The 13,624-nt window shown below is 43.4% G+C and overlaps 1 protein-coding gene across 5 annotated transcripts in view; it reads left to right on the forward strand.

Moving 5' to 3' along the window:
- OSBPL3 (oxysterol binding protein like 3) overlaps positions 1–12,238 on the forward strand; it is a 180,993-nt gene extending 168,755 nt beyond the window's left edge. For all 5 annotated transcript variants that reach the window (XM_066585261.1, XM_066585265.1, XM_066585262.1 and 2 more), the window contains 4 exons: positions 1,221–1,365; positions 3,120–3,246; positions 3,815–3,937; positions 8,681–12,238. In XM_066585261.1, the coding sequence (XP_066441358.1) occupies positions 1,221–1,365; positions 3,120–3,246; positions 3,815–3,937; positions 8,681–8,777 (492 nt within the window). In that variant the 3' untranslated portion in view covers positions 8,778–12,238. The remainder of the gene's footprint in view (positions 1–1,220; positions 1,366–3,119; positions 3,247–3,814; positions 3,938–8,680) is intronic.
- The last annotated feature ends 1,386 nt before the right edge of the window (positions 12,239–13,624 follow it).

The following is a 13,624-nucleotide window of genomic DNA, read 5'->3' on the forward strand; positions in this document are numbered from 1 at the left end:
CTCCCGGTCTCCCGGTCTCCCGGTCTCCCGGTCTCCCGGTCTCCCGGTCTCCCGGTCTCCCGGTCTCCCGGTCTCCCGGTCTCCCGGTCTCCCGGTCTCCCGGTCTCCCGGTCTCCCGGTCTCCCGGTCTCCCGGTCTCCCGGTCTCCCGGTCTCCCGGTCTCCCGGTCTCCCGGTCTCCCGGTCTCCCGGTCTCCCGGTCTCCCGGTCTCCCGGTCTCCCGGTCTCCCGGTCTCCCGGTCTCCCGGTCTCCCGGTCTCCCGGTCTCCCGGTCTCCCGGTCTCCCGGTCTCCCGGTCTCCCTCCAGACAAAAAATTTGCCAATGACGCGCGTTGTGGCGGGGCCAAAACAGGCACGTCACAGCGGGGAGGAGCCAAAAACTGGAGCGGGGTCGAACACGGCTTTATGCTCGTTCGAGTAACGAGCACCATCGAGTACGCTAATACTCGAACGAGCATCAAGCTCGGCAGAGTATGTTCGCTTAACTCTAGATTTAAGTATTACGACTGCACACCGCTCGTAACCAACAGTAGAAACAGGCATACAATTGCATCTACAGACAAAAAATGTGAAAAATCAAACTAATGAGAACTTTTAAGAAGCACTAAATTTAGCACCCGGGTTTATGGCTCATTATATGGACACTTCACACCCATCAGCCTGATGGGTGACTTCCTAGTTAACAGCTCTCTCCCTTTCATCTGTGTTCTATGACTGGTTTATGGTTATTTAAATGCCCTGCTTTTCCTCTCCGGGCTTCATTTGTTCTCGCTATTTTAAATGCTACTTAATCACAGCGTGCCTCCGCCCCTGTGTGTGTGTTTCTTGAGATATATTTTGTTATACCAGCCTGATGAAGAGGCCTAAATAAGCTTGCAAATCTAATTTTTCTGTTTTGCCTATAAGGATCACTTGTATAATACTTTTTACAAGAGCAGTAACATCACATAGATTTTTCTGGCTATTACGGTACTAGGACTATTTATGCTCTGCATCGTAACGTGAAAAACGTAAGGTCCGGCTTTTAAAGCTCTTTAAAAGAGTTCATGAAATGACTACTAAGGAGAAAAGTAGAGTTGGTGATTGTAATGGCATGTTTAGTCTCACTTTGCTCCTACGTTGTTGTGTATTGAGTACACAGGTATTTTAATGAACTGGCAGCTAAACCGTTGTAGACTCAAATTTTTCAATTGAAAATCCATTTCATCTCCTTTTTTGTAGGCAAAGTATTGGAATCCGAATGTGCACGAAATTGAAGGATCGGTGATGGATAGGAATGGTAAAGTTGTATATCGGCTATTTGGGAAATGGCATGAAAGCCTATTCTATGGTTCACCTTCATCACCGATCTGCATATGGCGGACAAGTAAGTCCATAAAAGTGTCATAAAGCAGTTGTGCCAACGTCGCATTCATATTTGTGTGGAAAACCGTATTCTTCATATAAGACGAGACTTCTGTTCTCTCAGGAGAGAAGTCCGCACTTGCTTCATTTGAAGAAGAGTCTCTCTATAATCTCTCTTCAAACCTAAAACCATTCAAATTACTTTACGTTGAATGGTTGCTTTGTAGACAGACCAGATGATCGAGGGATGTAGAGAGTCAGGAGTATTGATTACAGAATACAGCTTGACCTTTTGTGAGCTCCTTTTTAAAAAAAAGTTGAACTGGACAAAATGGAATCCTTTTAATTTTCAGAGATCGGTATCGGACGTGGCCCAAATACAATGAAGCCTGCTGTGATCTTATTCTGGTCAGAGAAAGAGCAGTGAAATAGTGGCTGACTTTAGAAGGGGCCCTTGGTTGGTGGTGGTGGGATTTAATTCAGAGGGGTTGTCCCTTGAAGAACATTGTTTCTAGCTAAATCCAGACCATAATTTAACTTTTTTTTTTTTCTTTGTATTTACACTAATTGAAAAAAAAAACTATCCCCAAATATGCCAGTACTAATGCTAGAATAGCGCCACCTGCTGGTTCTTTTGAAGAGCCTTTCTGTCCAGTCCAACTCACTAAATGTTCCAAGATGATCAAACCTACTTAGTCTTGCCTCTCTTCAGTAACACTTTCTCGTTCTCATCACTTGCTCATCATCTCTTCCGATATCCAAGAAGATACTGCAAATTCAGAAGCCGCTGCTCAAGGATCCCTCCACATACTCAAGGAAGCAAGACTGAGCGTGTGCGACCATGTGCTAGACTGAGCGTGTGCGACCATGTGCTAGACTGAGCGTGTGCGACCATGTGCTAGACTGAGCGTGTGCGACCATGTGCTAGACTGGGCGTGTGTGACCACCGCAAAACTTTTACTGAGGTGGACACAGGAGGGGGCATCATTCTAACACTAGTCCTGGAATATCTGGAGATTAGAAACATTTATTTTTATTTTAATTTATTTTAATGCGTGCCTGTAGAGATGAGTGTAAATTCACAAAATGTTCATAATTGTGGGCAGGATGCAACTAGAAACAATATTTTTGTAAATAATAAACACCTATTAAAACTGATCATTATTATCAAAAGTGAATATTTTTGTACCAATGCGTGATGCTACCTGGCATCACTAGCCCTGTCTGCCTTGTATATCCATACATGTGACTGTGTATTTGAGCGTGCAGGATTAATCCTCTATTCCTTCTTCCTTTACCATAAGGCTGGGTTCACACAGGGCAGATTTGCCGCGGTTTTGCTGCAGCAGATCCGCCCGCGGCCGCTAATCTCGGGATTAGCCAGCCATGTGGATGAGATTTCTCAGAAATCTCGTCCACACAGGACAGCTAATCCGCTGCGGTAAATCCGGTTGAAGCTGCGGCCGCCGCAGCCGCGGTTTCCAAAGATTGAGCATGTCTGTTTACCTTTCCTTTTTTGTTTATTTACATCGCGGCCGCGCTCTCCTCTATGGGAGCACTGGCCGCAACGGAATAGCAAGCGGCCGGGCCGCTTCAAAGCCGCCGCAGCTTAAACCGCGCCGGTTCTCCCGGCGGAAATCCCGCGGTTTTTGCTGCGGCCGAACCGTGAGCTTTCCGCCCTGTGTGAACCCACCCTAAGTGGGCCGTGGTAACAGAATGGTGTTATTTGTTGACTCGTTCTATACATAGATGATACCTGTTTTTGTTTTGCAACAGACCCTATGCCCAAGGACTATGAGCTCTACTATGGGTTTACAAAGTTTGCACTACAATTAAATGAAATTGAGCCAAAGACAAAGCCGCTGCTACCTTCTACTGACAGTAGGCTCAGACCAGACCAAAGGTAAGGTTTTACTTTAGATGTATTGTTTTGTTATTTCTAGTGATCTCTATGACATGGGAGGGAGCAGCTCTCCCATCATGGAAGTACAGAATCCTCGCTAGGAGTTTGCTACATTCTTTGATCCCAACTATTAGCCAAATAACACAATAAGAGAGCAGACCCGTCCCTGTAATATGCTGCCCTGGCACAGTCAGATGACGTATCTGTCATCATTCTCCTAATTGCTTCAGTGCAACATTTGACATCATCTTTATTTAATAAGCTACAGCAGATACTTTGCATGTCCAGTAATTGTGCATTTGCAGGGAGAGTTTGGGGAAAAGTTTTGTGATCCTTTTGGAATATGTTAGCAGGCTGCATAAATAGACACACAATAATAAATATTCTGTATTTAAACCTGTCTGCCCTAAATTGTAGGTCATCCGAAAAAAAATGTGATTTTATGCTAAGACGAATTTTAAATAGGGCGACCTGAACTGCATCATTGTAACAGCCATAGCTATGTGACAATCTCAAGGGTATGCTCATTTCCATTGCTAATAATCTGTTTGCGGCTCTTTTTTGACAGATTGCTTGAAGAAGGGAATGTGGAGGGAGCAGAAGCACAAAAACAGAGGATAGAGCAGCTGCAGAGGGAGAGGAGAAGAGTTTTGGAAGAGAACAATTTGGAGCACCAGCCTCGGTTTTTCAGGTGCAGGTCGCTTGTTGCTCATTTCTTTACATTACATTATGTACTATGTAGCTAGACACATTTTTCACAATTAAAGGGGAACTTACCATCACCTGTGCGTACCATGAACTTAAAGGGGTTGTCTCGCGAAAGCAAGTGGGGTTAAGAACTTCTGTATGGCCATATTAATGTACTTTGTAATATACATCGTGCATTAAATATGAGCCATACAGAAGTTATTCACTTACCTTCCCTCCTGATTGGCTGGAATCGGCACACATGATGGGGCGGAGCTACGCGATGACGCGTAGAAGGGGGCGGAGCCAAAACGACGCTGCTGCCGAACAGGCCCGAAGGCAGAAGACCCTTCTGGGCAAGCGCGTCTAATCGGGCGATTAGACGCTGAAGTTAGACGGAGCCATGGAGACGGGGACGCCAGCACAGGAAAGGTAAGTGAATAACTTCTGTATGGCTCATAATTAATGCACGATGTATATTACAAAGTGCATTAATATGGCCATACAGAAGTGCTTAACCCCACTTGCTTTCGCGAGACAACCCCTTTAAGATATGGTGCTTATAGGACAGGTCCTGAGGGGCTTTAAATACTTACCTGGCTCCCCTTTCCCACGCTGTCGCCCATTAAAGTCCGCACACGGACAGTGCATCGGACTCATCACAGTCGTGGAGAACGTGTGTGTGCCTGTAGAGATGAGTCCGATGCCTTATTTGCATTCAGGCCACCACAGCTGACAACTTGCAAACAAGGGGTTATGAAAGCATGCAAAGTACATCCCCAGACTCTTCGGAACCCGCTATGAGCATCATAGCTAGGTTTGTGGTGCTGACAGGTGACAACAGGTTCCCTTTAACCCATTGAGTGCCCCACACTTTTGGACTGTGCTCCCTGCAAGGCCCACATTTTATTTTATTGATTTTATCCAATATCTTGTATATATCTAAAAAAATATTTCCTATTGGAGTAAAGGAAACTGTCACCTGTTTTTGGGTAATAAGGAAGCCTGCTCAAACATACCCATCGCCCACTTTTTGGTGATGCAGCACTTTGTGTTAAAGGGCTTGTCTATTAGGGCATTTGGATTTTAAATGGTTGTGCCAAGTTATGAGGTTATTCCCTATACATAGGATAGTCTGATCACTGGGACCCCCTACATTCCTGAGAATGGCGGAGTTTTGGGCCAGTTGGTCTCCGAATGAATGGAGTGCAGGCGCACCACTGCTGCATTCACTTCACTGATGGAGCCAGAGATGACAGAGCCGAAGGAATACCCATCTCATCCTTGTATTGCATGAATGAATTACAATTCATGTGTAATAGCGATGACCGATGTGCAATACTGGGCTTACTGGATACTATCCCTGCTGATAACCGTTAGTTGTCAGAGAGCTTTGATGTGAACAGGGGATCTCTGACTAGGATTATCCCTGGGCTCCTTCACATGGACGTATTTGCGTGCACAATATTTGCACGTGCAATATGCAGAGAAAAGAACCTATTGAGTTCAATCGGTTCGTACTTCTCTTTTTTTTGTCCGCGCGAAAAACAACCATGCTCTATTTTTGTGCACCAAAGGTCTCCATGGAAGTCTATGGGAGGTACACATACTCAATACATGCGCAAATACGCTGCGCGATTCTATAGAAAAAAACAGGACCTCATTAGGCTAAATAGCCCTTTAAATCAGGGCCTGGTAGTGTCCTGTGCACAAGAAACCCAGCCCTGTGTGTGCCAAAAATACAGTAAAAGGTGCCGGTACACGCACAAATCTACCTTGTTCATAGCACAAATGTGTTGCGCTGAAGCGTGCGCAATTGTGCATACGTCTGTGTGCAGCCGTCTTTAAAAGGAACTTAATCAATGAACTAAAACACAGTAGTGGGAAGCTTCCTGTCGTATAAATTGCCTTAATGTCCATAACTAATCAGGAAAGATTTAATTTATACGTGGCGTGAAACATGGAAATTACTGGGCTGGTATGGGCCACATGGCTTATGTCTTCCCCCTGCGGTGTAACTACAGATGATACACCGTTATAGAGCTGGTGCTTTTTGACTGATTCTAGAAGAAACCTACAAAAGCAGATCAGCTACACAAAAAATGTACAAATAAATAAGATGCATCTATCGCCCGCAGGCTCCTCGGAAAACCTTGTCCTAGAAACTAAAGACATGGCTCCAACCCGCTGCCTGCTTCCACACCACAAAGCTATTTCAGCTGGGCAGCAGATGATAGCGGATCATGAAGTACTCTTAATATGATCATCTCTCTTCGCAGAGATAAGCCGGAGTGCTGAGACGCTCATCGTTGGCCTTTCTGAAGAGAGAGACATCTTGAAAGTGTTCTCAGATCACAATCGATACAAGGCGTTTGTAGCGGCTTTGTAATGTTCTTTGTACTGCTATTTAACCCACGCGCCTTGATCTAAGGGCCGTATCGGCTGGACTTGGAGGCCAGTGATTGTAGCAAGTCCGTGGACAACAGATACAGATTGTATGGATGGGTTTCATTTGTAATTGGACACAATGTTTGCAAATACATTACAGCTAGAATAGCAAAACCCCAAATCATAACAGGAGTCAGATAACAGATTTATCAAAACTAGTGCAAATCCTAGTAAGGTGGTTCTTTGTTTGTGGAAGATGAAAGCTGCGATCAGATTGTTAGAGACATCACTCACGTTTATCTGCAGTGCGTTTTCTACTTATCCCCGCCAGGACCAGAGATTTATTTTTTGTTTTTACATCCCCACTTTCCATAACTTTATTATTTTCCCTTTAACGTAGCTGTAGGAGGGCTTGTTTTTTGTAGGATAAGGCCGCCTGCACACGGGCGGAAATCCCGCGGCGGTTTTTCCCGCGGGATTTCCGCCACTGAAAGTTTGCATAGGAGTGCATTACAATACGCACTCCTATGCAGACGGCCGCGGTTTGGCCGCGCGAAATCTCGCGCGGCAAACAAACCGCGGCATGTCCTGTTTTTGTGCGTGGCACGCACTCACCCGGCCGCCGGCTCCAGTCTGCGCATGCGCCGGCTGCGCCGCAGCCGGCACATGAAAGAGCCGGGGCTGCCAGGCGCGGGAGAGTATGCGCTCGTCCCTGCAGGCTCTCGGGTCAGGTCCCGCGGCAAGAATTCTCGCTGCCGGATCCGACCCGCTCGTGTGCAGGCGGCCTAAGTTGTGTTTTTTTAATGGCACCGTTTAATGTATCCTATAATGTACGGAAAAACTTTTAAACAAAATGTAAATGGGGTGAAATGAAAAAAAATAGAGTTGCATCATTTTCTGCAGGATTTTGTCATTTTTACTGCACTGTGAACTCTTCAAAAACTACTTTTTTTTGTTCGTTATGATTATTGTAGATTATGATAGAAGGTTTATATAGGTTGTTATGTTTTACTACTTTTAAAAAAAGGAACTCTGCTGCCATATTCTGAGACCTATAACTTTTTTTTATTTTTTCATAGATTAGGTTCATTTTTTTTTTTTGAAGGGTGAGATTTAGTTTTTACTAGTTCCATTTTGGGGTGCATACATTTTTGATCACTTTTTAATTTTTTTGGGGGAGCCGGCATTCTGTATTCATTTTTTTAAGGCATTCACAATGGGGGATAAATTAATGTGATATTGTAATGCTTCAGACTTTTCTGAACATGCCAAATATGTGGGGATTTTTAATTGTTTACATGTTCATGACAATGGGGAAGGTTTTAAACTTTTTAAATATTTTTTTAAGGTTTTAAAAAAACTTTATCAAATCTTTTCCTACAATCTTATTTAGTCCCCATAGAGTAAATTGAACTTTGTAATCTCCTGTGTTATATACCGCAATACTTCAGTATTGCAGTATATAGTGATTTTTCAATGTTTCATATTAAAATGACTCAGGATTCAGGACGATGTTATCCCTGAACCTCTGGAGCAGGGGGTATATTGCCTGGAGTAGTTTATTTTCTGCCCTATCTCCAATCCACTGTCTCTGGGTCCTGTTTTTGGCTATCCATGATGAAATCTTCAGACTACCTAATTCCTCACAGTGCATTGGTAGTGTTAGACTACCAATACACTATACCTGCTTTGTGCTTGGCCAGTCATGTGATCAGCACTGGCCTATCAGAGAGCAGTGCACAGCATGCATTAGGCAGTTAGAAAATTGCTGCTGCCATCTGGGACTAGTAGAGGCAGGAGAGAACAACTGCAGGTAATAAATCCCTTTCGGTACCTGTCTTGGGACAAACTTTTGTCCCAAAAATCGAGTGTTTGTTTTTTTTTAAGACCTGCTACGAGCAGAGCTTAATAGACATCTGTGCATGGCAGCCTTGGGAGCCTTTACAAGGCTCTGGGCTGCCATGCTCGCTCATCAGTACCCTGCGATTGTGGCAGTACCCAGCGGCAATCAGCTGTCAAAACAGCTAATGGCTACCAGTATGGAGTGGACTCCTTTCCTGAGCCTGCTATATACAACCCTCACATCTGCAATAGACAGAGATATGTATGACTGTTGTGAAGGGGCTAAGGTACATACTGTATATATAGTACCCCAATAGGACCCAGTCTGGAAGACCCCAGCACTGTGCTGCTGGCAACAGAGCTAATTTTCAGTGTTTTATCATAAAGTATGAGTTTACTGCTGTTGATTAGAGCATTGTATTCTATGCAGCATAAGTGAAATGCTTTATCTCTTGCCTATTTTTGTGAAGAATAGGATTGATTGCTTGTATTGATAACTGTGTGTCTGCATTCACAGAAAGTCCAGCGATGACACATGGATCACGAACGGCATGTATTGGCAGCTCCGAAAAGATCCAGGATTTGCTAAACTAGACTGCCCCATATTGTGGTGATGACAAAACTGAACAATTTTCTGTACTTCTGCTGTTTAGGATCCGACGCACTTTGCAGTAAACCGTATTTATTAAAAGAAGATGCTGGAACTTACACTTGTAGAGCCGGTCCTTCATCAGACATCTGTCCGCAGGCATCATGCAATCCGCTACAGCAAATCAAGATCTTCATGTATTTTTCTCTATAACCTTATTTCTGCTTCATGAACACGGAACATACAGCCGTAAAAATCATGGCGCCTATCTGTAAACGCCACCTTACAGTACGCAGCACCTCCATGTCATCTGCTGCCACTACATAGCTGACGACGCATACACAACACATCTAGAACTAGAATACATTGACCTCTACTACAGTAGATTGTGTTGGATCTTCGTGTCCAACCAAGTAACATATTTCAGCTTCCATCTGTAAAGCGGTTATTTAGCAGGTCCCTAACAAGCATGGCGGTTACTTCTCCGGCGTGTAACATCTGTGCTTTGTTTCAGCAAATGTAATGTATCTGTCTGCAGTGATATAAAGTATGTTAAATCGGAGTCTCTGCAGAGGGACTAACAGCTTCCTTAGCACTTAAAGCCATTAGCTTACAGAGCCACAGGAAATGATGAGCGCTCTAAAATCATGTGTTTATTGAGCACTCCATAAACACCAGACGGCGCTGATTTTTTTTTTTAAGCACTTTAAATGAATCCAAAGTGAAGAGGAGCGAGAATCCAGGCCAGGCGACACAGTGCAATACAGTACAGAGCCGCATCAGCTCATCCTGGAAAGGTCACAGGCGCTTTCAGGAGCGGATGTCAATGAATCATGTATTGGGTTAATGATCAGAATTCAGCACAGATCATTTTATTACAAAGTTCCAGATTTGCGGAATTAAATGTCCCGTCCTGCGGAGTTGAAGGCGCCTAATCAATAACCTTTACTAAGAGCAGAAACAAATGTCAACCTTCTAGAATGTCAGTGTGTCAGTTCATTATTGCCGTTCAGAAGCTACACTGAGGCTGAGTTCACACGGGGCGGATTTGCTGCAGAATGTCTTGCGGAACTTCCGCAGAATTTCTGATTAAACAGCGAAACCGCTGGCAGACGTAGTTAATCGCGTTTTATTGTTGCATATTATGTGCGTTTTTGCTGCACGGAATTTCCACAGGTTATGAAATCCGCAGCGTTTTACAGTATTTCCAGTGTTTTCAGACAAGGTTTTTGCTACTTACATTGAGGCCTATGGACAAAAAACGTTGTGGAAACGTCCAAAGAATTGACGTGCTGCGTCTTCAAAAACCGTGACGCAACAACATTTCCGCACTGCGGCAGAGCAGAAAAATTTAGCACTGTGAGAACAGCTTTTTGCCCAAACACATTGACTTTGGCTTGCACTGCAGCAGTTTGTCCGTCCTGCGGATCTGCAACGGCAAAACACAGCAATTCCGCCCTGTGTGAACCCAGCCCAAGGGTCCTTTCAGACGAGCCGATTATTATTTGAACGAGTGAGTGAGGTCACCGCTAGCCCGTTCGCTCATGTTCAAACGAGAATCGTTCAGTCTTTCTCATTCTCTGTATAAGCGAATGAGAGGGACCGAACAATGGCTGTTAAAACCGAATTATAAGCAAATGAGCCTACGATGATTTTTACACCTGCAAACTATTCTCATTTGTTCAGTCGTTGACTGCGTTTAGACCGAAAGATTATCATTCACTTTCGCTCACTTGAACGATAACTGTTCCGTCTAAAAGCACCTTTATGTGGCAGCGAGACGCTTTCTTTTTGTCATTCTACATTGTCTAATTTAAAGCTGGACATACAATATAATTGCTAAGATTTTATATGTTTACCTGTGGCGACAGCTGAGGTGTCCCAAAGTAGCGGGTGTCAGAAAATGAATATTGGGCTGTTTAGATTTCAACCACCACATCCTATTGTTTTCCATGAGATGAAATAGAGGAAAAATACCCAGCGCTTCTAGGGATGGACCACAGACTTCTTCTTTCATATATCATATGAACTTCTCTTAATATTCGCATATCCAATAAAAGTTCATATCATATATGAAAGAAGAATTCTGTGGTCCATCCCTAGAAGCGCTGGGTATTTTTCCTCTATTTCATCTCAGCTATTTATCATTGGGCCCCCCTGTTTTATTGGGGGATCCAAGCACCCTAAGCAGCTCTCCTGATTTGAAGGATTGGGGAAAGAGGATCGTGGAGGAATACTGATTCACCATTAGAAGTCTGCCAGGACGTGGAGGTACTAGTGGGGTGCCCTTATATGGAACCCTACTAAGTACCGGGTAAGTCCCACCACCTTTGCTTATTTTCTATACTTTTCATTCATTCGATACTGTGTGGAGCGCTAATCTGACCCTTGTTTCATCTATTGTTTTCTATTTTTTTGTCTTGTATTACAAAAAGGATGACTGATTATAACTGACTGAACAGTTTGTTGGTGCTGACATTCACAACAATTGTGTAGAGTGATAAAACAGAAGTAACGATGTATAGCAGATGTTTAAAGGGAGTCGGTCAGCTGAAATATGCTATCCAAACTACAGGCATGATATTATAGAGCCGGAGGAGCTGAGCAGATTGATATATAGTTTTATGGGGAAAGATTCAGTCGAACTTGTAGTGTATTCATTTACATCTCCGCTCATTCTGAACTTGAGTGGTCCAGTAGGCGGTCCTATCAGTGACTGACAGAACTGTAGATAGAGGTAGCTACCAATCACTGATAGGACCACCCATTGGACCAATCAGTGACTGACAGATATCTGTAGATAGAGGTAGCTACCAATCACTGATAGGACCACCCATTGGACCAATCAGTGACTGACAGATATCTGTAGATAGAGGTAGCTACCAATCACTGATAGGACCACCCATTGGACCAATCAGCTTAGAATGAACAGAGATATAAATGAATAAAACACAAGTTATATTTTATATTTTCACATAAAACTATATTAATCAGATTATCAATCTGCTCTGCTCCTCCTGCTTCATCACATGATGCCTGCAGTTTGGACAGCATATCCAAGCTCCCAGATTCCCTTTAAAGGGAAAACTCAAGTAAGGTGGCCATACACCTTCAATAGCTGTCTGCAGAACCCTTCCTCAGCGGACAGCTTCCTCCCCTACCTTCCCTCCGATTCAGTAAAACCAAATGAATCAAGGAGCACTCCAGTTATATAGGGCCAGTTGTCTGAGTCCATCCTCGCATGCAAATTTCAATAAACTGTGCTTATTTCATATGACAATGTAGCAAAATTTACCCACAAATACAAGTGTCCAACATGCTGAGAAAACTTGAAGGTAGAAAGTAGAGTGTAAACACACCTCTAACAAACCAAGCAACGCTTCAGGGGCTCCTCCCCTTTCTTCAGACATGCGCGTTGTATGCCCCCCTTCCGACAATAATAGCAAATTTAATATAATATAGCAAATGGAATATATATATATATATATATATATATATATATATATATATATATATATATATATATATATATATATATATATATATATATAATATATATATATGTGACAAAGTATAATCTATGATTGTTCTGAACAGGTGTTTAATATATGGTTATAACATTTGCTATATGTGTTGGCGGTGGGCACACAACACGTGTGACTAAAAAAGGGGGAGAGGCCCCTGAGACGTCGCTTTGCTATTGTGTCTTACTGTTGCAAGACTGGAGGAAGCGTTGGTGGAACTGACAGAGGATACATTGGGAGATGTGTGCTAAGCAAAATGTGCCTGAGCTCTTGCTTAATGTGTGACAAAAAAAAGATGATCAGGAAAAACAGGGTATAATTTAGGATGGCTTAAATGCAAAAAATTGCACCAAAATATTGTTGCAAAAATTGGCCTAAAGTTAACCGAGTGGTGACATGAAGTTAGACAAAAGTGTCTTAACTTGTCTGGCAAGATGCACCAGGTTACTCACTCAGCATGCGCTACTGAGGTAAATTTGATGAAGCTAAGTTTAAGACCGTATACTGATCAATCCGCCCCATTGTCTGCTTGCTGAAGTTCTTCAAAGTGAAATACACCTTTCTTTTTAAAGTGGTTTTTTTTTTCAATAGATCCAACATTCTGTGTTAATTTTTAATGCACCAGTTCCATTTTTCTCATTTGAATTTTCAAATCCCCCAATTAGATTTGGGAATACACAATATACTTCTGTGTGCCTGCAGGAGCCACAAGAGCAGGGATGCACAACCTTTCCTGGTCTAGAGACCCCATTCTCCTGATTTATGGGGGACCAAGAAATGCCTTTACAGAGCACCTTTAACCCTTTCCAATCCACTGTCTGACGTCTTCCAACATTCTGATTAAAGCCTGTACAGCTCCCATGTCTGAAGACGTCTAGCAGGGTATTCTTACTGTATGTTACTGGCCGCTCTGGAATGTCACATACTGCAGTACTGGCTCTAGCCAGCAGATGGCGCCATTGTAAAATGGCAGGGAAAAAAAGCCCCCTAGGAAACCCTGAATCCAAAATTGAATTGCTAAGGGTTGATACTTACCATCCCTCCTCCTGAGTGCTACTCCTATTCTCTCTTACATGGATGCTACAGTTGAACTGCCACTCGGCATTTGCGTTCAGATGGTTGGAGGGACTACACAGAACGCCATCCAGGCTGTGAACCTCCACATTAGAGGGAGTGTAGAAGCCTGCTGCTGCATACAGCGCATAAAACTACAGTAATAGTTAAATTACGAAATCCGGAAAAGCCCATGACCTAATGAAGATGAGTTTTTTCTGGGTTTTTTTTCATCTTGCTATTAATGGACACCTGTTGGCATTTCCAGAATTCAGAGTAGCTATTCATACGCATG

The sequence above is a fragment of the Eleutherodactylus coqui genome, chromosome 12, assembly GCF_035609145.1.
Source record: "Eleutherodactylus coqui strain aEleCoq1 chromosome 12, aEleCoq1.hap1, whole genome shotgun sequence".
Taxonomy (NCBI): Eukaryota; Metazoa; Chordata; class Amphibia; order Anura; family Eleutherodactylidae; genus Eleutherodactylus; species Eleutherodactylus coqui.